The sequence below is a fragment of the Mirounga leonina genome, unplaced genomic scaffold (assembly GCF_011800145.1).
Source record: "Mirounga leonina isolate KUSES-001 unplaced genomic scaffold, KU_Mleo_1.0 Mir_376, whole genome shotgun sequence".
NCBI lineage: Eukaryota > Metazoa > Chordata > Mammalia > Carnivora > Phocidae > Mirounga > Mirounga leonina.
In genome coordinates, this window is record NW_023270718.1 from 5,760,488 (window position 1) to 5,783,871 (window position 23,384).

The window sequence follows — 23,384 nt, forward strand, 5'->3', positions numbered from 1 at the left end:
ATCCATCCATCCATCCATCCATCCATCCATCCATCCATCCATCCATCCATATTTCCACACATCCAACTCTCTATCCTCCACCGAACAAACATGTATTGAGCACTGGACTCCATGCCAGACCCAGTGCCATGGCTATGGGGATACCTGCAACATGGTCATCTCATTGGGAAGACAGGTGTGATCATCTCAACACTGTATCCCAGGCCTTAAAGTCAGACAGACGTGGGTTCCCATCCTGCCCCTACACTTTCTAACAGTTTCTTCATCTAAAAATGGGCGAAGACAGTTGCCTCCTTGACAGGGTACAGTGATGACTGCATTTGGTAATGCATGTAAATGATGGATGGTTGGACTCTCGTCAGCTTCTTCCCTCTTTCTCTTTCCAGTGCTCTTTACCCCATTCTTGCCCTTGCCCTTGCCCATCCCTCCCCAGTCTGTGCCAGGCCACTGTGATATTTCACTCTTGTTAGAGTTCACCCCGGTGGTTGTTGGTCTGACCCACATTGGTTCACCAACCTATGGCAATAAACCCAAGATGGAAACCAAGGAGGCAGGAAATCCAGAAGCTGTCTCTAACCACCACCCCCGATTCCCTACTCCTCTGAACCTTGATTTCCCCATCTCTAAAATGGGGGATAACATAGGACAGAGGCAGAAATTAATGAACTAACTAACACGTGTGCCACCCTTCCAACCTGGTCCTAATAAGTGCTTAATAAATGTCAGCTGCTGCTGTCCATTGCAGTGGTCCCAAGGCACGGGGAGGGACAACCCTCTGAGGGGCTCCTAGAAAAGTTCCCAGCGTTGCTTCTCTTTTGTAGCCGAGGACTGGGTCCCTGCTAACACGGAGCCCATAGAGCGCTGTGGCTTCACTGTCAAGAATCTCCCCACCGGAGCAAAAATCTTGTTTCGGGTGGTGGCGGTCAACATCGCGGGGCGCAGCAAGCCCGTCTCCCTGTTCCAGGCGGTCACCATCCGGGAGATCGTGCGTAAGTGACTCTGAGCCCGCTGTCCTAAAGACCAAGTTGCTGTCACCTGGTCTGCCCTTGCCACGCCATCATTAGGCCCACCTGCGAGAACGTCATTGCCACTGTCTCTCTGTCCCTCCCTCGAGTGCCCCCCAGCCCAGCACTGAGTCCCGGTTCCTATGTCTGTGCCCTCAGAGCAACCCAAGATCCGGCTCCCGCGTCACCTCCGCCAGACTTACGTCCGCAAAGTGGGGGAACACCTCAACCTCGTCATCCCCTTCCAGGTGCGCCGAGCTGGGGTCGGGCTCAGAGGGTCAGGGCCAGGGCGAGACCCGGGCTGACCTCTCTGCTCCTCTTCCCTCCGCCCCCGCCCAGGGAAAGCCCCGGCCCCAGGTGGTGTGGACGAAGGGCGGGGCGCCGGTGGACCCCAACCGCGTGCACCTGCGCACCGGCGACTTCGACACCGTGTTCTTCGTGCGCCAGGCGGCGCGCTCGGACTCAGGGGAATACGAGCTGACCGTGCAGATCGAGAACATGAAGGACACTGCCACCATCCGCATCCGGGTCGTGGGTGCGCGGCCAGCTGGGGCAGGGGGGAGGCACTGCGGCCCAGGAACCGGGAAGCGAAGAGACTGGGATGGAAAAGAGGGTGCGAGGTGGGGATGGCGCCAAAAGGCAAGGAAGTGGGAGTGGGGAAAAGCCTAAGCGATATCAGAATCCGGGGGCCAGGTGAGGGGGGCAGAGATGGGGAGAGGAGGCGAGGGGCGGACGTCTGACAACCCCCGCCCCCATTCCAGAAAAGGCAGGACCAGCAGAGAACGTGATGGTGAAGGAGGTGTGGGGCACTAACGCGCTGGTGGAGTGGCAGCCTCCCAGAGATAATGGGAACAGTGAGATCACAGGGTATCTTGTCCAGAAAGCCGACAAGAAAACCATGGTGAGACCCCAGAAAGGCCCGGGGTGGGGTGGGCCAGATGGTCAGAGTAGACGCCATTGTTTCCGGCTCACAGCCGGGAAAGGGAAACCGAGGCTTGGAGAGATTGGGAGCATGGGCTGGGGCTGGGAGGGAAGCTTTTTGGCTGAAATACGGTGCATGATGCGTTTTCTTTTTTTTTTTTTTAACTAAGGTAAAATTCACATAAAATTAAGCATTAATGTTTTTAAAGCTTTTAGTCCATTCCCACTGTTTTGTCACCAGCACATCTAGTTCCAAGACATTTTCATCTCCCCGAAAGGAAACCTCGTACCCATTAAGCATTCACCCCCACCCCAACCCCAGGACCACTAATCTGCTTCCTCTTTTTACGGATTTACCTACTCTGGACATTTCATATAAATGGGATCATCCAGTATGTGGCCTCTTGTGCCTGGCTTCCTTCACTCAGCATAAAGTTTTCTGGGTCCACCCACATTGCAGTGTGGATCAGTGCTCATTCCTTTCCGTGGCTGAGTGATGGTCCGTGGTTTGGATGTACCACATTTTACTTCTCCATTGATCTGCTTGGGGTGTTCCCACCTTTTGGGCCATTGTGAACAGTGCTCCTGTGAACGGCAGGTTGTCTTAGTGGACTCATACTTTGGTGTGCTTTGCTCATGCCCTGGTCCTTCTTGTGTCTGTGTCCCTGTGTCCGACTCTCCCGGCCCCTCCCTGCCTCCCCCCCCCCCCCCCCCCCCCCCGCCTCCCCCCCCCCCCCCCCCAGGAGTGGTTCACTGTCTACGAACACAGCCGGCACACCTCCTGTACCGTGCCTGACCTCATCGTGGGCAACGAATACTATTTCCGCATTTTCAGCGAGAACATCTGTGGGCTCAGTGACTCACCTGGCATCTCCAAGAACACAGCCCGGATCCTCAAGACAGGTAGTGCCACCCCACTCCCTGGGGTCCGGTCTCCTCTCTCTGCTGGGGTTCTACCTTGACTCCTCCCCCCACCCCCAGACTCAAAGCTGATGGCACCTGGTGACAGAGGAGAGGCAGTCAGGGGCCAGTCCAGATTGGTCACCTGACAGGTGCATCTTGCTTTCGCCAGGTATCACCTTCAGGCCGCGTGAGTACAAGGAGCATGACTTCCGAACACCTCCCAAGTTCCTTACGCCTCTCCCAGACCGGGTGGTCGTGGCTGGTTACACTGCAGCTCTCAACTGTGCAGTCAGAGGCCACCCAAAGGTGCCGTGTGTGCGCGTGCATGTGTGCACGTGACCCTAGAGGGAAATCTTCACCCAGATGCAGCCACACCACCTCTTCCCCCTCTGACTTCTCTCTCTTCTGTTCATGGGATTTACTCACTTTTAACCCACTTCCTGTCTCTCGCCCCTTCGATCAGAGCCCGAGCCTCAGATCATTACACTCTGGCTTCCCTCGGAAACAGAAAACTTTGGCGGGAGTTGGGAGGATGTCTGAACCTCCGGGGCTCCCCGCATCTTCTGCTCCGTCCAGTTTCCCGACCGCTGTTGGGAATGTGGACACTTGCAGCCTTGAGCTCCAGTGGCTCACCGGGACCAGGGCTGGCAAACGAGGGCTCGTGGGCCAAATCTGCTTGCCACCAGTTTCTCTAAATAAGCACGTTATTGGGACGCGGCTCTGCATGCTTCAGTACTGCCTGAGGCCGCAGAGACCACAGAGCCTGCATGGCCTGAAATACTGACTACCTGGCCCTTTACAGATGAAGTTTGCCGACTTCCGGTCTAACTCCAAGTTCTCAGCTTCACCCCCGTAGGCACACCGCGGATTCATGAGTTCACCTCCTCCATCTCCATCTACTCACTTTATTCACGAATGTACTCATTTATTCATTCCGCTCATTTACTCACCTACCAATCCATTCATTTACTCGGCTCATTTATTCACTCCGTTTGCTTATTTACATCACTCACTCTCGCAGTCTGTTTATTCTTTCAACACACATTTTCAGAGGCTGTGTGTGCTGGTGAATTGGACAGGAAGTTCCTGGATGTTGGGGGAGACCAACGTGAATCCGAAGTCATGCAAATGACTATAAAACCATGAAGGGTGGGATGCAGGTCAGAGCTCGGAGGGTAGTTGGGAACATACAGTGGGCATTCCTGCTGCAGCCTAGCGGCCCGAAATGACGTGTGAACAGAGATCTGAAAGATAAGCCGGTGCTGATTAGGGGAAAAGAGGAGGGAAGAGCAGTATTGGAAGAGGGAACAGCCAAGGTCCTGAGGTGGGAGCCTGTCGGGTCTGTTTGAAGAAGAGTGAGGAGGCCCGTATGGATGGAGCAGAGGGAGGGAGCAACAGGATGGGGTGAAGGCGGAAGAGTAATGGGGCCAAATCACGTAGGGTTCTGTGGGCCAAAAAAAGAGAGTGAGCTCTTCCTCTCACAAAGAGGAGACTGAGGGTCAGAGAGGAGAAATGACGAGTTCAGGGTCACCCAGTCAAAATTAGGGGGGAGCACAGCCAAGAATTGAATCCAGATCTGCCTTCCAAAGCCCACTTTGCCATCATCCAGGAAACTTCCCTAAGCTGGCCTCTTCTCCCACTCTGCTCAACAGCCAAAGGTGGTCTGGATGAAGAACCACGTGGAAATCCGCGAAGATCCCAGATTCCTGATGACCAACTACCAGGGAGTCCTGACGCTCAACATCCGCCGCCCATCCCCCTTTGACGCGGGGACTTACTCCTGTAGGGCTGTCAATGAGCTGGGGGAGGCACTGGCCGAGTGCAAGCTGGAGGTCCGAGGTGAGCACCTGGCTGCCCCTCACTCCTGCTCTCACACAGCTACCCAGAGCGCAAAGCTGAGTCAGACCGGGGCCCCTAGGCGTGTAATGAGGAAGCCAGATTCAGACCCCAACAAGAACGATGCAGGGTGACATGTGCACAGGGCATTGTAGGGGTGGGGCTGGGGGAGCACCTGATCCAGCTGGGGCAGTCGTCTGAGGAAGTTTTCCAAAAGGAGTTGAAGGACAGATAAGAAGTGAATGAGATCGAGAAGAGCTAGCAGATGATCACCAAGGCTCTGGTGGGCCTGGCCTATGTGGGGAGATGGGCGGGCGCCCAGAAAAATGCCTCTCCTCCCCAAGCTCTGTCCCTCCTCTCTACCCTTCAGCCCCAGCCCTGATCACCACTTCCTCTGGAATTCTTGCCTGGCCTCCTCCCTGGCCTCCCTGCCTCCCATGTCTCCCTCCATCCCACCCCCCCACAGGGCCCTAGGGGGCTCTCTATCCAGCGCTGACTTGCCCTTCCCTTGCCCGTGGCCTTCCCCAGGCTCCCCAGCAGCCCTGGAGCCCCTCTGCCTGGTGTCCATGGTCCTGAACCTTCTCCCACATGCCCTGCTCTGGGGGGCCATTTTCCTCAACACTGTTCCAGCCACACCAAGCTGTTGGCAGTTGGACAAACTGGCCGTGCTTTCTCTTGTCCCTGGGACTTTGCACATGTTGTTCCCTCTACCTGGAATGCTTTTCCTCACCTCCTCTGCTGCAGCCCATCAAACTGCCAGTCAAGGCTCACTGGAGAGGCTGCTACCCAATTCCCTCAGATGTGACTGATGCTAATATGGGCTTCCAGTGTCCCTCCCCAGTTGTGACTCCCCCTGGCCCTGATGACCACCCAGAAGACAGAAGTGGCCGTAGACCCTTAACAAGCGAGACCACCCCCTAAGCCTTACTGGCTGTCATTCTGAACACTGCTCTTCCAGGCTGACTCAATTTCTAATGTTTTGCTATCCCCTTTATTAGTTACTGAATCAGCTTAGAAATATCCCTACTTTGGGATTCCAGTGACAGCCTGTCACCAGCAGCTGCTTAGAAATCCCTGATGAGAACATCCCAGTTTGGGGTTCAAAGCTACAGGAATCACAGACTCCATGACAGTGGTTTGACTGCCCCACGGAGATGTGAAGGATCAATGTGCTCCCCCTGATAGCCGTGTGAATCTAGCTGGCAAAGGAGTCTGGGGCTGGGGCACAGAGACTTGGGAAGCCCAGCCCACCTCATCCACTCTTTTCTCATTTCCCCCCCCAGTGCTACAGTAAGACTGTCTTCCACCTGCCAAGATACTGGCTGCTGGGTCCTAACCTAGACCTCCCTGAACACTGTTTCCCTTTCCAGAGTTACTACTGAGAAGATAATAGTCTTGTCTACAACCTGTGTGTGTCTGTCTGTCCTTCTTGAATTTGTAGCTCGGCCTCCTCCTTCCCACAGGGGCTTAGTCACCTGGGGGTGGGTGATGGGGACAGCAAATTGGAATGGCAACCATGATAAGGCAGCCCTGATGAAACAGACCACGTTGAGGCCTCCATCTTGGAATAGCTACTTTAGGGACGCTACCATGTTGCCATGGCAATTACAAGTCACAGGTGAACCACGACCTTGTGGAGGCAGCCCTCTGGGACTAGCTGCTATGAGTGGGAAGGAGGCAGGCTAGCTTCAGTGGCAACTACGATGAGTTAAAGAGGAACCAAAGCCCAGATGGGGAAGACTACTCTGGTGAGGTAGCCATGATGGAATGGTGGGCACTAGGTCTCATGGTGGCCCGGGGAGCCCCACACGATGAACTGAACACCATACTGAGGCAATGTTGAATTAGTGATGTTGACAAAAGTGCTCATGACCTGCTTGTTCTTAAGTTCTTAAGTGGCCGATCTTTATTAATTTTAATAATTCATCTTTCTGGCCCTGAGGTAGGGTACTTTGATCTCTGGTCCTTTTGTGACCTTACGGATATTGGAGGAATCAGAGTCCCCAGAGTTCAGAGGTCTGTGGGTCAAGTCTGGCTTCCATGGCTTGAAGCTGAGTATAAGAAAGAGTGTCTCAGAGGCCTTGACCTGCAGATGTATTGGCAGTTTTGGGATGGGAGGGTGGGTGGGGTGACTTTGTACTTACCTGGAAGGTGGGGAGAGTGGGGTGTCTCCAGAGGAAGAGGTTTCAATGCCCCACCTTCAAAGATTGGTGCTCCTCCCCTCCCCAAGGCCTTCTAGGGAATGGGTCATCTGGTCTGACCCACCCTAGCCCTTCAAGGCCCAGGTGTCCCCTCCCCATATTCCACCGAAGTAGGTCAAGGGGAGAGAGGCTGGGGGATAGGGGTGCCCAATAGGGAACTATATAGCCACCTTGGCTAGTGTACCCAAGGCCCTGCAGACCCTGCCTTGAGATCTTGCTGTGTCTACACAGAGATTTCATACCCTTTCAGGACTCAGGAGTCGGTCCTTCCTAGGTGCCGGGCGCTCTGAACACAGGAATCCAGGCCCCCAGCCCTCCCTCATACTCAGGAGTCTAGGTCCCCAGCCCTACCTCAGGGTAGTCCAAATTCCCGGCGGCTTCCTTCCCCCCCAACCCCCCACGCCCCCACCTCCGCCACCCGCCCACCCCGGAGTCCAGCCCCAGCCCCGCCCCCTCCCCGCCCCACCTCCTCCTTGGCAGCCCCCCCCCCACCTCCTCTCGCTCTATCGGATCTTCGTCCTCGTCGTCCTCGCCATCCTCCACCGTCGAGTACTCCTGCGTGAAAGGCACGGCTCCCTCGGCCGAATGGAAGCGCAGGCGGTACAGCAGCCGCACCCACTGGCCGAACTCGCGGTCTCGGGTCTCGGCCGGGGCCCGCAGCTGCAGGTAGAAGGCGCGGCCGGTGCGGAACTTGACCTTGAGTTGCCAGCGGCTTTCGTCGTGGACGAAGAGCTGGACGAACTGCAAGGGGAACAGCCTGGGAGGGCGGAAGGGGCAGCCTCAGGTTCTGACGCTCCCTGGCTCGGCACGGTGATTTCCCGCCTAGGCGGCGGCCTCGGCCTTCGCCACTCTGTTCCCACGCGGCCGCCAGAGGGCGCCGGCCAACACCCAAGTTCACGTCCCTCCCGCGGCTCCGAGTAAAAGCGAAGTCCGCAGCACCTTCACCACCAGACCCTGCAGGATCTGCCTCCTCTGTTTACCTCTCTGCTCACTCTCTCACTCACTCAGCCCCGGCAACACCGGCCTCGTTGCTGTTCCATAAACCTACCAGGCGAGCTCCAACCTCAGGACCACTGCACAGGCTGGGAAATCTTCGTCCAGCCAGCCCCGTGGCTTGGCCCCTTCATCTTGTGTCTTTCTCAAGAAGCGCCTTCTCTGGGAGAAGGTCTGTTTACAACCCGTGGCTTACTTGCAACCATGTCCACCCTTGCAGACCTCCCCACTCCCTCTACCCCATCTGATATGTCTCCACAGACCTTACCCCATTGGACAAATTGTCATTTATTCTGTCTGCCTTCCCAGAGGGGTTGTTTGAAGACAGAGATTTTGGTCCCATTTTGTTCGCCGCTGTTCCCCGAGTACCCAGAGCTCACACATGGCAGGTGCTCAATGGATGCTTGTTGAGAGGGTGGATAATTTGGCCCATGTCACACAACAGGGATTTGAACCCAAGTCTTATCCACGTTCTTACCCACAACACGGGACAGCCATATACCACCCTCTGGCCCAGCAATACTACCTCTAGGAATTGATCTTACAGACACTCTCACGCCTGTACCCATGGATGCCCTCTGCCTACCACACTGGCTATAATCTCAAGACACCAGGCACAACACTATTGTCAGTTAGATAGGTGGCTCCATCTGTTATGACATTCCCCAAATGGCAGAATAACAGTTGATGTTTACAAAGCGCTGACCCCGTGCCAGGGGCTGTTCTAAGCACTTCACAAACATTTACTCAGTTTAGCCCCTGACAGCCCTAGAAGGTGGGCTCTCCTCTTATCCCCATGTTCCAGATGGGGAAACCGAGGCACAGATAGGTAGGGAACTTGGCTAAAGCCAGTGAAGAAGAGGTGAAGCCAGGATTTGAACCCAGGCAGGATGGTAACAGCACCAGATGCAAGCTTGGGGTCCAAGCTTGTGCATGTCCAAAAAAGGATGTGGTGGTTGTACTTATGTTGATATGAAGTGAATGTTGATATAGTGCTGAGGAGGGAATAAGCAGAGTGGAAAAGTAGCATGCACCTGCAGCTGGTTTTAAAGGAAGGGCAAACACCCACAATATGCTTATCCCAACTGGCCCAGGCTAGCTCCAAGCTGCAAAGCAGGTTAGAAGTGAGGAACTAGGGGCTGAGTGAGTCTTGATGCTTTATTTGCAGAGCAAGCTCAGTGTTTTTACCTTGACGGTATGTTTATTTGGGGGACAGTGTTGAAGGAGATTATGGGGGTTCCAAGCACCCCTTGGCACTGTCCTTAGTCTCCCTCCCACTGAAGGTCATGACTCAGTGAGCAGTGAGGTCAATTGGTGGGATAGATTAGCACTGAAAGGAAAAGGAGCAGTGTAGAAGAGAAAATGCCCCGGTGCACCGTAAGGCGTCAGCATACTGCTTTGTGGAATGTTCTAAACTTCTACAGGGGCAATACATAAAGGCTGTAAGTAGCCTTCATTTAGTTAGGTCAGAATCAGATTCTGCCATCAAGTGGGTTGCAAAAGAACTTTTTAGATTTCAGAACTGCAGACAAAGAACTGTGGGCCCCTTTGAGTGTGTGTGTGTGTGTGTGTGAGATGTGAGTCTTGCTCAGTGGGGAGCCTGCTTCTCCCTCTCCCTCTCCCTCTGCCATTCCCCCTGCTTATGCTCTCTGGCTCTATCTTTCTGTCAAATAATAAATAAAATCTTAAAAAAAAAAAAAGAATCATGAGATCAGTAAGGATGAGGTACCTGAGATTCCAATCCCAACCCAACCCCTGAACCACTGTGGGTCTCTGGGTAATTGGCTCCCCTCTCTGAGCCTCGGTTTATCTCTTCAAAGGATGGGGCTAAGGGGCCCCAACATGTGAGTATGTCGGAGATGAGGTTACCTGCATGGCCTACAGGGTGCCGGGTATGTGGCAGGTACTGCATACATGCTTATTCTTCTGATCCTTGCCAGGGCGAGGCTGAGGACTGTCCCTCTCATGTCCATCTATCTCTGATTTCTAGCCCCCATGGATTGCCCTCCCCTTGTTCCCCTGGGTGTACAGCAGCCCAGTGGGCTGGCCGCCATCCAAGACTCCTGGCCCTGGGAGTCATCTGTGTGAGAGGAGGTGCTGCAGGGAGGGGGCCCAGGATGCCCAGAGCTGGGGATGGAGGAGGTCTAGGCTGGGATGGGGGCAGTCACCCAAAGAGCTGCAGGTGTCCGTTATCCTTGGCAGGGCCGGCCAGCAGCAACAGGTCGGGGAGTTCCAGGGCTGGGCTGGAGGCTGCCACCCCCATGGTGACCTTGTTGGCGACTTCTCCTAACCGGGTCACCTGGGGCCAGGGGTGAGAGGTTAGAAGGCAGACAGATGGAAGGCAGGATTGGTGGGATTAAGGGTCATGAGCCAAGTGTATTAAACACCAAGTCCGGGGTCAGATATCCTGGGGTCAGAGGTCAAGAGTTATCCGGGTGTGAAGTCAGGGAAAATGAACCAAGGAAATCAGAGGCGAGGGTTCACAGAGAAGCTAAAGGTCTAGAAGCATGGGGGTGGGTGTTGACCCAGAATCCCAGGAGATGAACTTTAGAGGAGAATGGTCAGAAGTCGGCAGAGCAGGGGTTCCCCAAGTCAGGACAGGGCTCAAGCCCAGGCTCCGTATCAGGGGGTTCTGGGGCTCCACACCTGCACAAAATTGCTCTCAAAGATGGGGAAGTCTCGCAGCTGGTCGAACTCGCCGCTCAGGAGGTGGCGTTGGAGCCGTCCGGGCCGGCCCGTGGGATAGGCTGGAACCAGGGGGCATTCTAGAGAGGCGAAGTTCGAGGGGTCTAGTCCAGGAGACTGGGCCGGGGGCCCCCAGCTGGTAGGGCCCAGGGAAGTCCCACTCTGAGGGTAGGGGAATCTGGGCTATCAGTCTTCGTATCGTCGGCCCCATCCCTCACCTGGTGCAGCGCCACCAGGCCCGGCTCCGCCTCTCGCCTGCCGTCCCACCCGGTCCCTCCTCACCTGTTCCACTGGGGGCCAGCTTAGCCTCGTGCCCCCGCATCATCGCAACGCCCCGCCCCATGGGGAGAGCAGAGGGAGGTGCCGGCGGAGAAAACCGGTGGGTGGGGCCGCGGGCTCTATCACGTCACAACTCGGCAGACCCGCTTTAACGTCACCGAAGAGACGCCCGTTGTTGTGACGTCATCATAGGGGCGGCGCCCAGAGACCTCGATGAAACTGTAGCCACCCGGCTGACGTCATACCCCTGGGGGCGCTAGTGCGCATGCGCAAAGAACTGGCGCAGGCGCATGGGCGTGCCGCTACATAGCGCCCGGCTCACTCCCTCCCCTGGCCTGATGGGAAGGGGTTAAAATGGCGGCCGCCGGCGCTGTAGCTACTCGGCTGCTCCTGCTCTTGCTCATGGCGGCAGCAGCTCCCAGCCGGGCCCGGGGCAGTGGCTGCCGGTCCGGGGCCGCTCTGCGGGGGGTGAGTACTCATTGGCTCTGCACGGGGGGTGGGGCTGACGGAAATCCTGGGTCTCGGGTGTTTAGGTTGGGTAAGGTGGGAATGAGGCATTGCAGGGCCAAGAGGGAAGAAGAGGTGAAAGTGAGTATAGTTAGGAAGGCTTTAGCGCGTGAATATGCATGAGGGGGCGGGGCTTGGATCGGATATTGGTCCCTGGGCTTTCGGTGCTGTAAGAACGAGGATGCGCCGAAGGAGGTTGGGGCAAGAACATCGTGTTAACGTTGAAACGCTAGGGATCCGCAGTCGTTAAATATGCATGAGGAGGTGTGGCCCGGGTGGAACCTTGGCGAATCAGACGTAGGGGCGGCTAAAACGAAAAGGGCAGAGAGGCTCTCGAGTTATTGGATAAAGTCCTGCCTCCTGAATATGCATAAGGAGGGCGGGATCTTGAGTTGGAGGATTAAAATCTGGGCACCGGGTTGCGCAGGTGTGAGGGTTGCGTAGGTGCCAGGGCGTGGTTGGAGGACGCAGAGGTAGGAGAAATTTGAATTTGGAGAAATGGACGGCGTGGAGCCTTGTATGTACTTGATAAGGGGCGGAACTCGGGCGGCAGCGTCGCTATTGTGGCTGTTAAGGTGAAAACGAGGCCACTTGTATATTAGGTTGGGAAGGAAGCTCAGGTATCCTTTAACCCACGAATGTTTACGATGCCAGCCGTGAAGACAGTTGCCTTGGAACTGGAGATGGTTGCCTTGGAAACAAAGTTACGCTTCTTTGCAGGCTTTGGTTTTCTGGGGACCGTCCAGATCATGAATTTTCATGAAATGGCCGGTTCCTGGTGGAATCATGGTGGACAAGTGTCAGTGTTTGGATATGAATGTGAAAGTAAGGTTCCTCCTTCGGCCTGCGTCTGCCCTGGGGTCCGTGGGTCCTGCCCTGCTGAGGGCTCTGATGGTCCTCACCTGGGGACCTCTCTCTCACCTGCAGGCGGGAGCAGAAGGTCGAGAGGGTGAGGGCTGTGGCACCGTGGGGCTGCTGCTGGAGCACTCATTCGAGATCGGTGAGTCCAGCAACGTCCTTGTCTGGGCACTTTCCTGGTGCCCCGTGAAGTCAAGAACTTGGGTCTGGGTGCTACCCAGTGTGAGACATGCCATCCATTTACTAAAAGTTTTGCCCCTCAGTGTGTTTGCATTATTCTGGGGAGGTTGGGGCAGGGAGGACATGAGAGAGAAGGAACCCTACCTTTGAATACTCCCTTTATCTGTAAGACAAATCCTAGTTTCAGAAAGGCAGTGCAGCAGTAATAAACTCAGAGCAGACTTCTTAGACTAGTCACCCTGTGCCCTGCACTAGGGGCTAGACGCTCTGCGTGTATTCACTCATTTGCCCTTGCTGCAGTCATGCAACTTAGTAGGTATTAGAGATAGCCCCATTTTCCAGAAGGGGAAACTGAGGCTCAGAGGGGCACCACACAAGGTCCTTCTGTCAGTGAATGGTAGAGCCCGGATCTGCTGTACAGCCCAGCTTAAATAACTACGATTCAGGTGTTCAGATTTCTAGAGCACAGAGGTCAGTATGGCCCAGAGGTCCAAGCCCCCAAACTCTGGGGCACTTCTTAGAAACGCTGAAGCTGGGACCCTCCACAGACCTCCTGACTCAGACCCTGGCCTCTGCCAGGAAAGCCCCACTGGTTCTGACATGGCCCAGTGGTTGGAAGCCCCTCTATTTTGCAGTTGGGAGAACTGAGGCTTAGAGAGATTAGGTGACTGTCCCTGGGTCACCTGGCAAGGCAGAGGCAGGGCTTAGGAGCTGTGGTGTCTAGACATCTGCTGTGGGCTGCCCTGTGAGATAGGAGGGCAGGACATGGTGGGGGGTGGGTGTCCCCACTTTGCAAGTGGGAAAATGGGGGCTCGGGAGGGGGAAGCAACCTGGTCATTGCAAGGGGTTCAGTGATGGGGTGGCTGCTGAGCCCTGATTCCCCACAGATGACAGTGCCTACTTTCGGAAGCGGGGCTCATTGCTCTGGAACCAGCAGGACGGCAGTTTGTCCCTGTCGCAGCGACAGCTCAATGAGGAGGAGCGGGGCCGGCTCCGGGTGAGGAGGGGACCCGGGGCTTGGCTGGGGTGTGGGGGGACCTGTGTCTTGGAGCATGCCATGCCATATCGTTAGCTCGTCTCACCCTTCCAGGTTCAGCCAAGATGCTTTACAGTCAGTTAGGAGGAGATTTGCTGGGGAGGAGAAAGAGATCCCCGTAAAGGCCACAGTTAAACAAAAGAAGGTTATTTCTACCATAGTGTGCTTCGTGGCTTCCTCAAGGCCAGGCTCCTCCCTGGCCTGGCCTGGTCCTCCCTAGGGATGGTGCACGGAGATGCAGCAGGCCAGAGGAAGAGAAAAAGGAGGCGCAGAGAGAGAAGCCATCTTTTGGGGACGGCCCACCAAAGCTGCTACAGTCTACTTGCACTCTCTCCCTTTAGCCAGATGTAGTTGCCAGGGAGGCTGGGGATGCAGGTTTCATCGTGGGCAGGCACGTGCCCATGGGCGCCCTCCCTGTGGGAGGTGGTCCACCCCAGCCAGCCTTGCTGTGTGCTTCCCATGTGGTTCTTTGTCACAGCTGCCTCTCAAGAGAATTTGTCACTCCTGTGACTGGGGAGTCTAGGTATGGGGTGGGCCCAGGTGCAACTGGATCCAGGTTTGAGGAAAGTGTCCTTGGGACTCACTGCATCCCTGGGCTGGGCTCTACTGCCCTTAAGGTGGCTTCTCCCCCAGGTGGAGCACCCAGTGGCTCCTGGCCTCACTCACCAGCAGGGCCACCCACTGGGAAAAGTTCTGGGCTAGGGGTTAGGGGGATGGTGGTGGGGTGAGACGGGGGAAGGGTCCCCTGGGCCCGGTGGCAGTCCAGGCCTGGCTGGCGGGGGCCACTCATTGTCCTTCTCACTGCCACCCTCCTCTGCCCTGCAGGATGTGGCAGCCCTGAACGGCTTGTACCGTGTCCGGGTCCCTCAGCGCCCTGGGGCCCCTGATGGCCCAGAAGCTGGCGGTTATGTCTCCTCTTTTGTCCCTGCGGTGAGTCAGTGACGGGGACCTTCCTTGTGCCTCCCACCTGCCCCAGCCTGGCTTCCACCATTTGTGCCCCAACATTTATGGACAGGGAGGACTCAGACCTGGCCTTGCCCGCAAGGGTCCCCTGGGCTGGAGGGGGACAGTCCACGTGGTGGGCCCTTCGATGGGACATCACAGGACCTCATGGGGAGGCTTTTGCACTTGGACTTGTGCCCGAAGGAGGGGGAACCCATGAAGGGCTTTGAAAGATCCTTCTGGGCCCTGTGAGAGGGGTTGGAGACTTTGGGGTCTTGACGTGGGCGAGGTCTGGGTGGCAGCCCTGATCCCCCTGCCCTCCCCAGTGCTCCCTGGTGGAGTCGCACCTCTCGGACCAGCTGACTCTGCACGTGGACGTGGCTGGCAACGTGGTGGGCGTGTCAGTGGTGACGCATCCTGGGGGCTGCAGGGGACACGAAGTGGAAGACGTGGACCTGGAACTGTTCAACACCTCTGTGCAGCTGCAGCCGCCGGCCACTGCCCCGGGGTGAGGGTGGGCAGGGTGCGGGCGCTCTGGGGTGAGGGCGCGCGGGGTGCGGGTACAGGGCAGGGGCGTGGGCAGTCCGGTCTCTGTCTCAGCCGTCCTTCTGCTGGCTTTGCCGTGTCCTCGTTGGCTGCCCCAGCCCCTTACCCTCTCTCCTTCTCCGCCCACCCCTAGTCCTGAGACCGCAGCCTTCATTGAGCGCCTGGAGATGGAGCAGGCCCAGAAGGCCAAGAACCCCCAGGAACAGAAGTCCTTTTTCGCCAAATATGTGAGTGGAGCTCTGCCTGCCCCTGCTCCCTTCCCTCCTGAGTCGCCCTCTGCCCTTCTCTCCCCTGTGGCCCTCGGCCTGTTCCTCATCCTCCAGGCCTCCTGTGCGTGGGGCTTGCTTGTCGCCTCCGGGCCCATCCCCTGGCACCTGGGTTGAGCCCAAGGCCTGGGCGGAGTGGGTGAGGACTATGGGCCATGCGCATGCCTCCGCCTGGGTCTGTTCATGGCAGGGGTCGCACGGCATCCAGGCTCAGCAAACGGCCGGCCCAGAGCCAGGTGGCGGGGTGAGACGGGGAAGGGTCCCCTGGGCCCGGTGGCAGCCCAGGCCTGCCTCAGGCTGGGGGCAGGTGCAGTACAGGCAGTGTTGGTCTTGAACAGAGGCCTGTCTGGAGGAAGGGCAGTGAGGAGGGCGGTGGTCAGGGGAGGGATGGGCAGTACTGGGGGGGGCTGGGACGAGGCCTGAGCTGGGCCAGTACTGTGAGGCTGAAGAAGGGAAGGAGACAGAGATTTAAATGGAACGGGGAGCTTTGGAAAGGAGAGGCTGGGTGGGGTCCTCCAGCCGGGCCTGGGATGCTGGTGGCTTTGAGAAGGGGCGGTTAGGGGAGGTAGGGCTGGTGCTCGGGAGGCTGGCTGGAGCTGGAAAGGGGCGGGCCTGTGCTGCTGGGCTGGGGCTGGTGGGGGGTTGCTGGGGGCACTGGGGCAGAAGGCTGGTCCACCCAAGGCAAGGGAAGGAGACAGCGGAGGCCGCTGTGGGTGGGAGGATGCCAAGCCCTACTGCCCTGAGTGTGGTGCCTGTGGGGCCTCCGTTGGTTTGCCAGTAGCTCCTGACAGCTGCACTGTGGGGAAACGGAGGTCCAGAGAGGCCAAGAACCCACTGCCCCAGATCTGCCCTCCCCAATGGCCACAGGACCCCACGGCCACCCCTGGCCCTGACCTGTGCCCCCTCCCTCCTCAGTGGCACCTCATCCTCGGGGGGGCTGTGTTGCTCACAGCCCTGCGTCCTGCCACCCCGGGGCCCACGCCGCCGCCGCAGGAGGCCTGAGTGAGGACTGAGCCCCCTCCCGCCTCCACCTTCCCTGCACCCCACCAGCCCTTCCCCAACCTGTAGTGATGTAGGGGACCTGGGCCCCCTTCCCTCACGTGGCCTCCCCTCACGCCGGCTCCCCTACCTTCCTGCCCTGGGGGAATGTGGCTCATACTCACTTCTCTTCTTTCTGTCTCTCTCTTTGTTTGTCCATCGTCCCATCCTCCCACCTGGCCCACAGTGGATGTACATCATTCCTGTCGTCCTGTTCCTCATGATGTCAGGAGCTCCAGACGCCGGGGGCCAGGGAGGGGGTGGCGGCGGGGGTGGTGGTGGGGGCAGTGGCCGCTGAGGGGCCAGGGCATCGGTGCCTGGTCCTCTTTCATCCAGGCAACTCCCTTCCTGCCAGAATGCTCCTGTCCTTGATCATCCCAAGAAGGATTTGCTAGCTCCTCCCAGCTCCATCCCATGAGGGTAGAAGGACTCCTCCCCAGGAGTCCTTTCCCTCTGGGCGGACGGGTGGCCAGATTCTGGTGCACCCTGCCTTCCCCTGTGGTCCCTCCGTGGCCCCAAAGACTTCCTCTTGCCCACAGCATGGAGCTCGAGCTCCTGGTCCAGCTCTGACCTTGTGTTTGTCCCCCTTTCCCCTGAGCCTCGTAGTCTGGGAACATGCCGAGTTCTCTCCAGCCTCTGTGCCTTTGTTCGTGGTCTTCTTGCCCTGCCTGTCCCTGGCTAGGCTAGAGGGTCCCTCTACCTTGTCTGACACTGGATTGGGCCACGCACTTCCCACCTGTCTGCCCTTGAGGGGCCTGGCACAGAGCAGGTGTGGACTGGCCATGGGCGCCCCCTGGGCCCCATTCCTCCCAGCAGCGCTGCCTTGGGACACCTCTCCGGCCTTTATCTGCCCATGGCTCTGAGCAGGAGTTTAGGTGTCCTGCCCCATCAGGATGCCAGGCCTCCCATAGGCTTTGGGGCATGAAGAAATGATTTTTAAAGTAAAGACAAAACAAACTAATATTTAGTAGAGTTGAGGGCCGGATGATGTAAATAGAATCCCTTCCCCTGCCTGGAATGTCTTCCCTGGGACAGGCCACCAGGAGAGGACTGCTGGCCTTTCTTATTTATCACCACCTCCCCTTTGTCTATTTAAAAATATCGACGATATATTGAGATACATCAGGGTTTTGAAAAGGTGCGACTTCCAGCAACCAAAGGCACCCGTTGATTTGGTTCCAGGGAAGTCCTGGTGTACAGGCTTGATTGAGTTCCGCCGCTCCGCTCTGTGTATTATTCAGAAGCACACAGAAATGGCCGGCACGGTCCCTGAAATGCCGTGTAACGCTCCGCAGTGTTGTATGGCAGTTTATTAAACCGTTCCCCAAATGTTCAACGTTTAGCTTCCTGCTGGATGTGGTTATAAATAGCACAACAGCGAGCGCTCTCCAGTCTCTCTTTGGTGAGTTTGAATTATTTCCTGGGGATGCATGACCAAAAGTGGAATTACGATGGCAGATTGGAAGCACTTTTCTGAAAAAGTGGTGCATTCGTGTGGCTCTGCTGTCAAAACAGCGTAAGAGGTGTGTGGTGGACAGTTGTTTCCCCCGCTTGCTCTCATGTGCTTCATTTCCCTCCTCGTGTCTGTACCAGCGCGGGCAGGTAGGGACACACGCTGTCCTCCTTTTTGTAACGCACAAGTAGCGAATCCCCTACACAGCCTTGCCCTTGCTTCTTTGCTCCTGCCCCGTATATTCTGGAGACTTCTCCTCGTGGGGGACTGGCCTCGTCTTTTGTGCCCCACCAGAGACATGCGCCCGGAGCTCATTCAACCTGGCCTCCACCTACGGATGTCACCCCTTTTCACAGATGCAGCTGTAACCAAGATGAAACCCCAGCGGCGGCCAAAGGAAGGTGGCGTTTGTAAACGTGACCCATGTTGCTAAGTTGCTCTCCATGGAGCAAACGCCAGTCCCCTTTCCCCCACGACGTCGCCAGCAGATGGCTCAAACCTCTCCGTGTTGTGAGGCTCTGCATCTCTCTCAAGAGGGAAGTGGAGCCCGGTAGCACCAATTGGGATTTTCTGGGAACCATTCTTGTCCTTTGCTCAAGGGCAGCACTTAACGATTTTGAATTCCTCTTGTGATTTGTCTGACTCCTCAAGCCACCCTGTCTGTTTTCTGGTCCCTCTGGATTCCTGTCCTGCTGTGGCCCTTCCTTTGGCCCTTCTCTTCCCTCAGACCTCGCTCCCAGGGGCCAGCCACTCCCCGCTGTACTGCAGCAAGTGGCCTGAGAGTCCCAGACAGTCCCACCGATTTGCAGTTCCGCGGTATTTTCTTCGACTGTGTTGTTGTGTTACACACAACATTGGGGGTTGTCGTTCGACCCGTTTCTTTGTGGCTTTAATACATAAAACAGTGTTCCAGGGGTGCTTTCCTGTCTGTGCTCCACGGGAATTGCCCCCATGGTGTTTCCTCGTGCTTTCTTGGACAAGGTTCAGACTCGGAGTTCCTAACCCTTCGTCTCACTGGCAGGTGCATTCCTGCCCCAGTCATTTGTCGGACCATTTTGTAATTTTTTAATGGATTGAGATTGAGCTCTTTACCTGATTACCTTCTTTTCCTCTAAGACTCTCTGAATCACTCTGGAGCCAGCAGGGTTAATCTGCGGTATATTCCAGTCACTGTCTGAGCTACTTTGGGCTCCTTGGGGCTCTGTCCTCATTAAAATTTTCTAATTCTTGCCTCTCCCTGGAGAGCCCACTTACTATTTCATATTATTGACCAAGGTATCCAGGGATATAGCAAGGAACTCAAAAGATACCATAGGATCCAAAGCAAAGAGCCTTCCGCTCACCCCAGCCTGGCACCTGTTCCCCTCACCGGGGGCAGCCTGAGTTTCCAGTCTCCTGCTTGTTGCTCTGGAGATACTCTCTACATAAACAAGCAAACATCTGTGTAAATAGTTTTACAAAAATGTGTAGCTCTAGTTTTTTTTTTTTAAGATTTTATTTATTTGAGAGAGAGAGCACAAGTATGGGGAGAGGGACGGGGAGAGGGAGAGGGAGAAGCAGACTCCCTGCTGAACAGGGAGCCCGATGCGGGGCTCGATCCCAGGACCCCGGGATTGTGACCTGCGCTGAAGGCAGACGCTTAACTGAGCCACCCAGGCACTCTGGAGCTCTAGTTTTTTTCTCCCTAAGTTGGAGAGGTTTCCATCTGGGATATAAAGTGCATCCTCATTCTGTGATGTAGCTGGCTCGGAGTTGACTTCCTTGGTCCCCGTGGAGGGACCTGCAGGTTGTTGCAAGCAGTGCTGCAGGAATCCCCATGCGCCCGCATCAGTTTGCATACATGCACATGGGTCTGCAGGACACACTGCCAGAGGGGGACTTGCTGGGGGCAGCCTCAGCCACCTCCCATCCACACTGGAGCCCTCTTGCTGACCATCAAACCCGTCTCCCGCTCAGACGCCCCTCCTGGTCTCCAGACCCTTGGCTCCTCCCCCAGGCTGTGCCTCTGGGAGAGTCTCTGCCACCCATCGGCCCCCAGTCCCCCCAGTCGGAGCCCCTGCAGGAATCCTTACTCCGGGAAGTGGCCTCACAGACCAGAGCACTGCGGTGCTGTACTCTGCTGTTCCTTCCTGCCTCACCCCTTCTCCTGTCCCCCTTGGCCCCAGCCCTGGCCTCATCCTCCCCCACCTGGACCATCAGCCCAGCCTCCTTCCCTGGCCTCAGCGGGGGGGGATTTCTGACACCAGAGCTGCCCCCCACTCCTCCCCGGCTCTGAGCCCTCCCATGGCTGCGTAGTGCCCTCAGGACAAAGTCCCAGCCCCTCAGCCTGGCCTTGGAGGTCTGTTAGTTTCCAATCTGTTCCTCCTTTTCAGCCTCATTGACGAGCACCCCCCAACCTCAATGAATGAGTCCCTCAGATACCACCCAGCCAGGCTGCAGGCACCCTCTAGGCCCCATGGCCCCATCCACCTTTCTGCCATATGCCTCCCTCTCTGTCCCCATGGAGCTCAGTGCCCACTCTCTCCCTCCTGCACCCTTACGCTGGCCTCCTGACCTCTGGTCTAAGGTGGGAGAGCACCTGCAAGGTAAATGCTCAGGGAAAGGATTGCCTCCCTCCCCAGTTTCCTGCCTTGCCCTTTGGATGCCCTTCTTTGCCCTACAAAATGTTACCTGCTTCCTGGCATTTAGGAAACCCCTTTCCCAGCCCAGCGTTTCATATGGTCACTTAGGTATACTTAGCACAGAGTTATAGGATAGGCAATCTTTTAAAATATGTAAGGCTGATTTTAGTATATTTTAAGACTCTACTATCCAGAATTGTGCATTGTAGCAGGTGGCTTTTGGAATGAGTTCTATAAGCTCCTTTATTTAACCCATCAGAGAGACTCCATGGTGAGGATCAGAGACCAATCCCTGGGGCTTCTTTAGCTGTCACTCATCTTTGCCTGCACCCACCTCCCAGTCAGCAAGGCATAATGGTGTCATTACAAAGGAAAACTCAATTTGGCCCAATTCCTAGAAATAGGCTACCAAGCAAACTCTGTAAATCAAATCCCACTTTCCTTAGTTTCCCATAGTAGGCATGTGTGCATTTCCATGGCAACACAGAAGAGAATCCACCCATAGGATGACTTACAAACATGAAATCTGGAGGTGTAAATTGGCATACCAAGAAGCTTGCTGGGTGTGATGTTTACATATTGGCCAGGAGTAAAAATTTTACTTTTACAGAATTTTGCTTGACATCATTCCTGGTGTCTAATACAGCTGGGTTACAGTTCTGTTCTTTATCAGTAGGTGGTGATAAAAGATTTCACCCTGCCTGAGAATGCCTCTCAGACCCATGGGATGCTCTTCTGGATACTCTGGGGAGGTCAGGCCCACATGGACCCTCTCCCTGAAGAGAAGTGCCTTGCAGGGGGTGCTCTTAGCCCTTGGGAAGGTCGGGGTTCCCATGAAGCCTCTGTCCTAGCAGATGCTGGTCTTCAGGAACACCGATGCCTATTTTCTCATCTGTGAAGTGGGAGTCAGGTGAAATCCTCCCATGCTCCATGCTGCCTGAGGAAGAGAAGATGGTGGCAGGTTGGGGAGGAGAACGGGGCAGAAAGGAGGCAGCCCCCTTCTCACCAAGCTCATACAGGAGTCCAGGGATCGGGAGAGTGGAGGAGCCAATTCCTGGCCAACTGCAGGGTGGCCCAGCCAGCCCCACCCTGGCACTTACGTGCAAGTGTCTTTAGGCAACTCACGCCCTGTCTCTAAGCCAGTTCCTTGGATCCTCCTTCCTGGGCTGGGAGCAGGCCTCATTCCTCCAGGCAGTGGCCAGCATCCAGGACAGACAAAAAAGAGAGAAAATGGGTGTCACAGAGGCCCTTCCACCCAAGGGGGGCTCTGGCTTGGCAGCCCTGCTCCAGGCTGTCCAGCCTCTTGCCACAAACCCTGCACAGATCCCTGGGAGGATGTCAGCTCTGAACTTCAGGGAGGGAGAGGAAAGGAGGGGGAGGCAAAGAAGAGGATCTCAGAGCTCCTGCTGAGGATGCGGCTGGCTGACAATGGAGGGGCCTCCCTGACACAGGGAGACTGGGAGACAAGGCGCAGAGGAAAGGAGGCCAGTGGAGGGGAGAAGTCCTGGAGGAGAGAGAGCAGAGGTGACAGATTCAGAGAGGAGAGAAAGGAAAGAGGGAGAGAGATTGGAAAGGAGGAGGAGAGAGAAGGGATGGAGATGAGCAAGAGGGGAGCAAGGAGGAAAGACTGGAAGAGAAAGTGTAGGGGGAAACATGGAATGAGGAGAGGGGGAAAGAAGATGAGTGAGAAGACGGACTGGGGGGGTACCGTGAGAGAAGGAGGCGGAGAGGGGAGAGGAAAGGAGACCGTGGCGGGGAGAGCGAGGCTGGGGGAAGGAGAAGGAGGGAGAGAGAGGAAGGGACAGAGTCGGAAAATGGAAGGCAGAGGAAGGAGACGGTCGGGGGAGAAGGGGAGGGTGCGGAGCTGGAGGAACGGCCCGGGAGCAGCTGAGACAGACGGGGTAAGAAGGCCGAGACGGCAGGCGGGGAGAGGGGAAGAAAGGGAGAGCAGGGGAAGCAAGGAGCGGAGAGCTTGCTGGCGGCCGGGATGCAGAGGCCAAGGCCGAGCGGGGCAGGCAGAAGGAAGGAAAGCGGGGCAAGGGAGAACGGCAGACGGGAAATAGAGAAAAGGAGAAAAAGGGAGACAGGAGTGTGGAGAGCGAGCGAGCGGGCCGGTGGGAAAGAGAAGGGCAGAGACGGGGAGAGGCCGAGAAAGGAGGGGTGTGAGGGAGGCTCGAGGAACCGGGAGTGGGGAGAGGAGGTGAGAGAGAAGTGGAAGAAAAGGGGTGGAGAGGGGAGAGCGCGAAGACCAAACTGAGAAGAGTGAGGGGAGGCTGTGCCACACAGAGCGTGGGGAGCGGCGGGAGAGCGAGAGGAGGAGGAGAAGGGATGCGGGGAAGGAGGGGGAGGAAACACTGGCGGGAAGAGGGGCCCGGCCGCGGCCAGAGCGCGCACGCGCACCGGCAGGCACAGGCGCGCGCACAGGCGCAGGAAGGCGCGCGCGCGCCCCGAGGCCGGGGCCGGGGCCGGGGCCGCTGAGGAGGGGAGCCGGGGGGAGCCGACCGGAGACGAGGAAAGCCGAGAGCGAGGGTAGAGGGAAGCGCGGGAGGCGGAGACGCCGCTCCCTCCTCAGCGCCCCGCCGCCGCCGAGGGAGAGGACGGCTCGACAGCCGCGAAGACGGAGATGGTGCGGAGCCAACGGTGTGGGGAAGGAGCCGGGCGACGAGGGGGACCGAAGGAACGACAGAGCCAGCACTAGCGAAGAGGGAAGGGAGGCTTTGCCGCCTCCCGGGAGGGGACGCCCTTCCAGGTCGCGGGCGGTGGCCCCGCCCCGGTGCGCGAGGAGCTGCAGAGGCCGGTGGGCTGATGGTCCCCGGAGCTGGCAGGACGTGACGGGAGGTGCATGACGTGTGAAACACAAATCACGGGGCCGTTTCTTCGGAGGCAGGAGACGCGTATCGCCGGCCCGCGGGGACGCCCGGCGCGGCGCGTGGGTGCCAGAGGGGCCTCCCGGCTCTAGGAGGCAGCAGGGGGCCCGGGCCTCGCAGGGGTGCAGCCCGCGGGGGGAGGCGCAGATGTGGGAGGAGGAGACGGAGGGACAGGAGAGGGTGAGGGCGACGCGCAGGGACGAGGAAAGGCGGAGAAATGGTGAAGGGAAATGGGAGGGGGGCACTGT

General features: G+C 57.1%; 3 protein-coding genes across 5 annotated transcripts in view; 2 read left to right on the forward strand and 1 right to left on the reverse strand.

Moving 5' to 3' along the window:
- The window catches only part of MYBPC2 (myosin binding protein C2), a 23,710-nt gene extending 17,641 nt beyond the window's left edge, over positions 1 to 6,069 (forward strand). The window contains exons 21-28 of one of the 2 annotated variants that reach the window (XM_034986975.1): positions 822 to 989; positions 1,164 to 1,252; positions 1,344 to 1,539; positions 1,766 to 1,905; positions 2,669 to 2,828; positions 2,998 to 3,134; positions 4,481 to 4,667; positions 5,948 to 6,069. In XM_034986975.1, the coding sequence (XP_034842866.1) occupies positions 822 to 989; positions 1,164 to 1,252; positions 1,344 to 1,539; positions 1,766 to 1,905; positions 2,669 to 2,828; positions 2,998 to 3,134; positions 4,481 to 4,667; positions 5,948 to 5,958 (1,088 nt within the window). In that variant the 3' untranslated portion in view covers positions 5,959 to 6,069. The remainder of the gene's footprint in view (positions 1 to 821; positions 990 to 1,163; positions 1,253 to 1,343; positions 1,540 to 1,765; positions 1,906 to 2,668; positions 2,829 to 2,997; positions 3,135 to 4,480; positions 4,668 to 5,947) is intronic. The other variant, XR_004675957.1, reaches the window with a different exon arrangement.
- A 102-nt stretch (positions 6,070 to 6,171) lies between these two features.
- On the reverse strand, positions 6,172 to 10,999 carry FAM71E1 (family with sequence similarity 71 member E1). The gene is made up of 5 exons (XM_034987127.1): positions 10,826 to 10,999; positions 10,505 to 10,623; positions 10,027 to 10,157; positions 7,358 to 7,622; positions 6,172 to 6,715 (listed from the first exon to the last, which is right to left on the reverse strand). Exons 1-5 carry the CDS (start codon positions 10,884 to 10,886, stop codon positions 6,659 to 6,661), a joined length of 633 nt encoding a protein of 210 aa, XP_034843018.1. The 5' UTR covers positions 10,887 to 10,999; the 3' UTR covers positions 6,172 to 6,658.
- A 47-nt stretch (positions 11,000 to 11,046) lies between these two features.
- EMC10 (ER membrane protein complex subunit 10) lies at positions 11,047 to 17,576 on the forward strand. 2 transcript variants are annotated; one of them, XM_034987110.1, is made up of 7 exons: positions 11,047 to 11,290; positions 12,257 to 12,329; positions 13,255 to 13,364; positions 14,229 to 14,333; positions 14,672 to 14,853; positions 15,025 to 15,118; positions 16,383 to 17,576. In XM_034987110.1, exons 1-7 carry the CDS (start codon positions 11,177 to 11,179, stop codon positions 16,491 to 16,493), a joined length of 789 nt encoding a protein of 262 aa, XP_034843001.1. In that variant the 5' UTR covers positions 11,047 to 11,176; the 3' UTR covers positions 16,494 to 17,576. The 2 variants fall into 2 exon arrangements, with proteins under 2 accessions (XP_034843001.1, XP_034843002.1); XM_034987111.1 differs by lacking the exon at positions 16,383 to 17,576 and adding an exon at positions 16,073 to 16,174.
- The last annotated feature ends 5,808 nt before the right edge of the window (positions 17,577 to 23,384 follow it).

Coding starts and splice junctions, on each gene's coding strand:
- FAM71E1 (XM_034987127.1), bottom strand. CDS start 10,886: ATGGGGCGGGGCGTTGCGATGATGCGGGGGCACGAGGCTAAGCTGGCC. Junction 10,158..10,504: donor TTGAGAGCAATTTTGTGCAG/GTGTGGAGCCCC, acceptor CCCTGGCCCCAG/GTGACCCGGTTAGGAGAAGT. Junction 7,623..10,026: donor GGACACCTGCAGCTCTTTGG/GTGACTGCCCCC, acceptor CCGCCCTCCCAG/GCTGTTCCCCTTGCAGTTCG.
- EMC10 (XM_034987110.1), top strand. CDS start 11,177: ATGGCGGCCGCCGGCGCTGTAGCTACTCGGCTGCTCCTGCTCTTGCTC. Junction 11,291..12,256: donor CCGGGGCCGCTCTGCGGGGG/GTGAGTACTCAT, acceptor TCTCACCTGCAG/GCGGGAGCAGAAGGTCGAGA. Junction 13,365..14,228: donor AGGAGCGGGGCCGGCTCCGG/GTGAGGAGGGGA, acceptor TCTGCCCTGCAG/GATGTGGCAGCCCTGAACGG.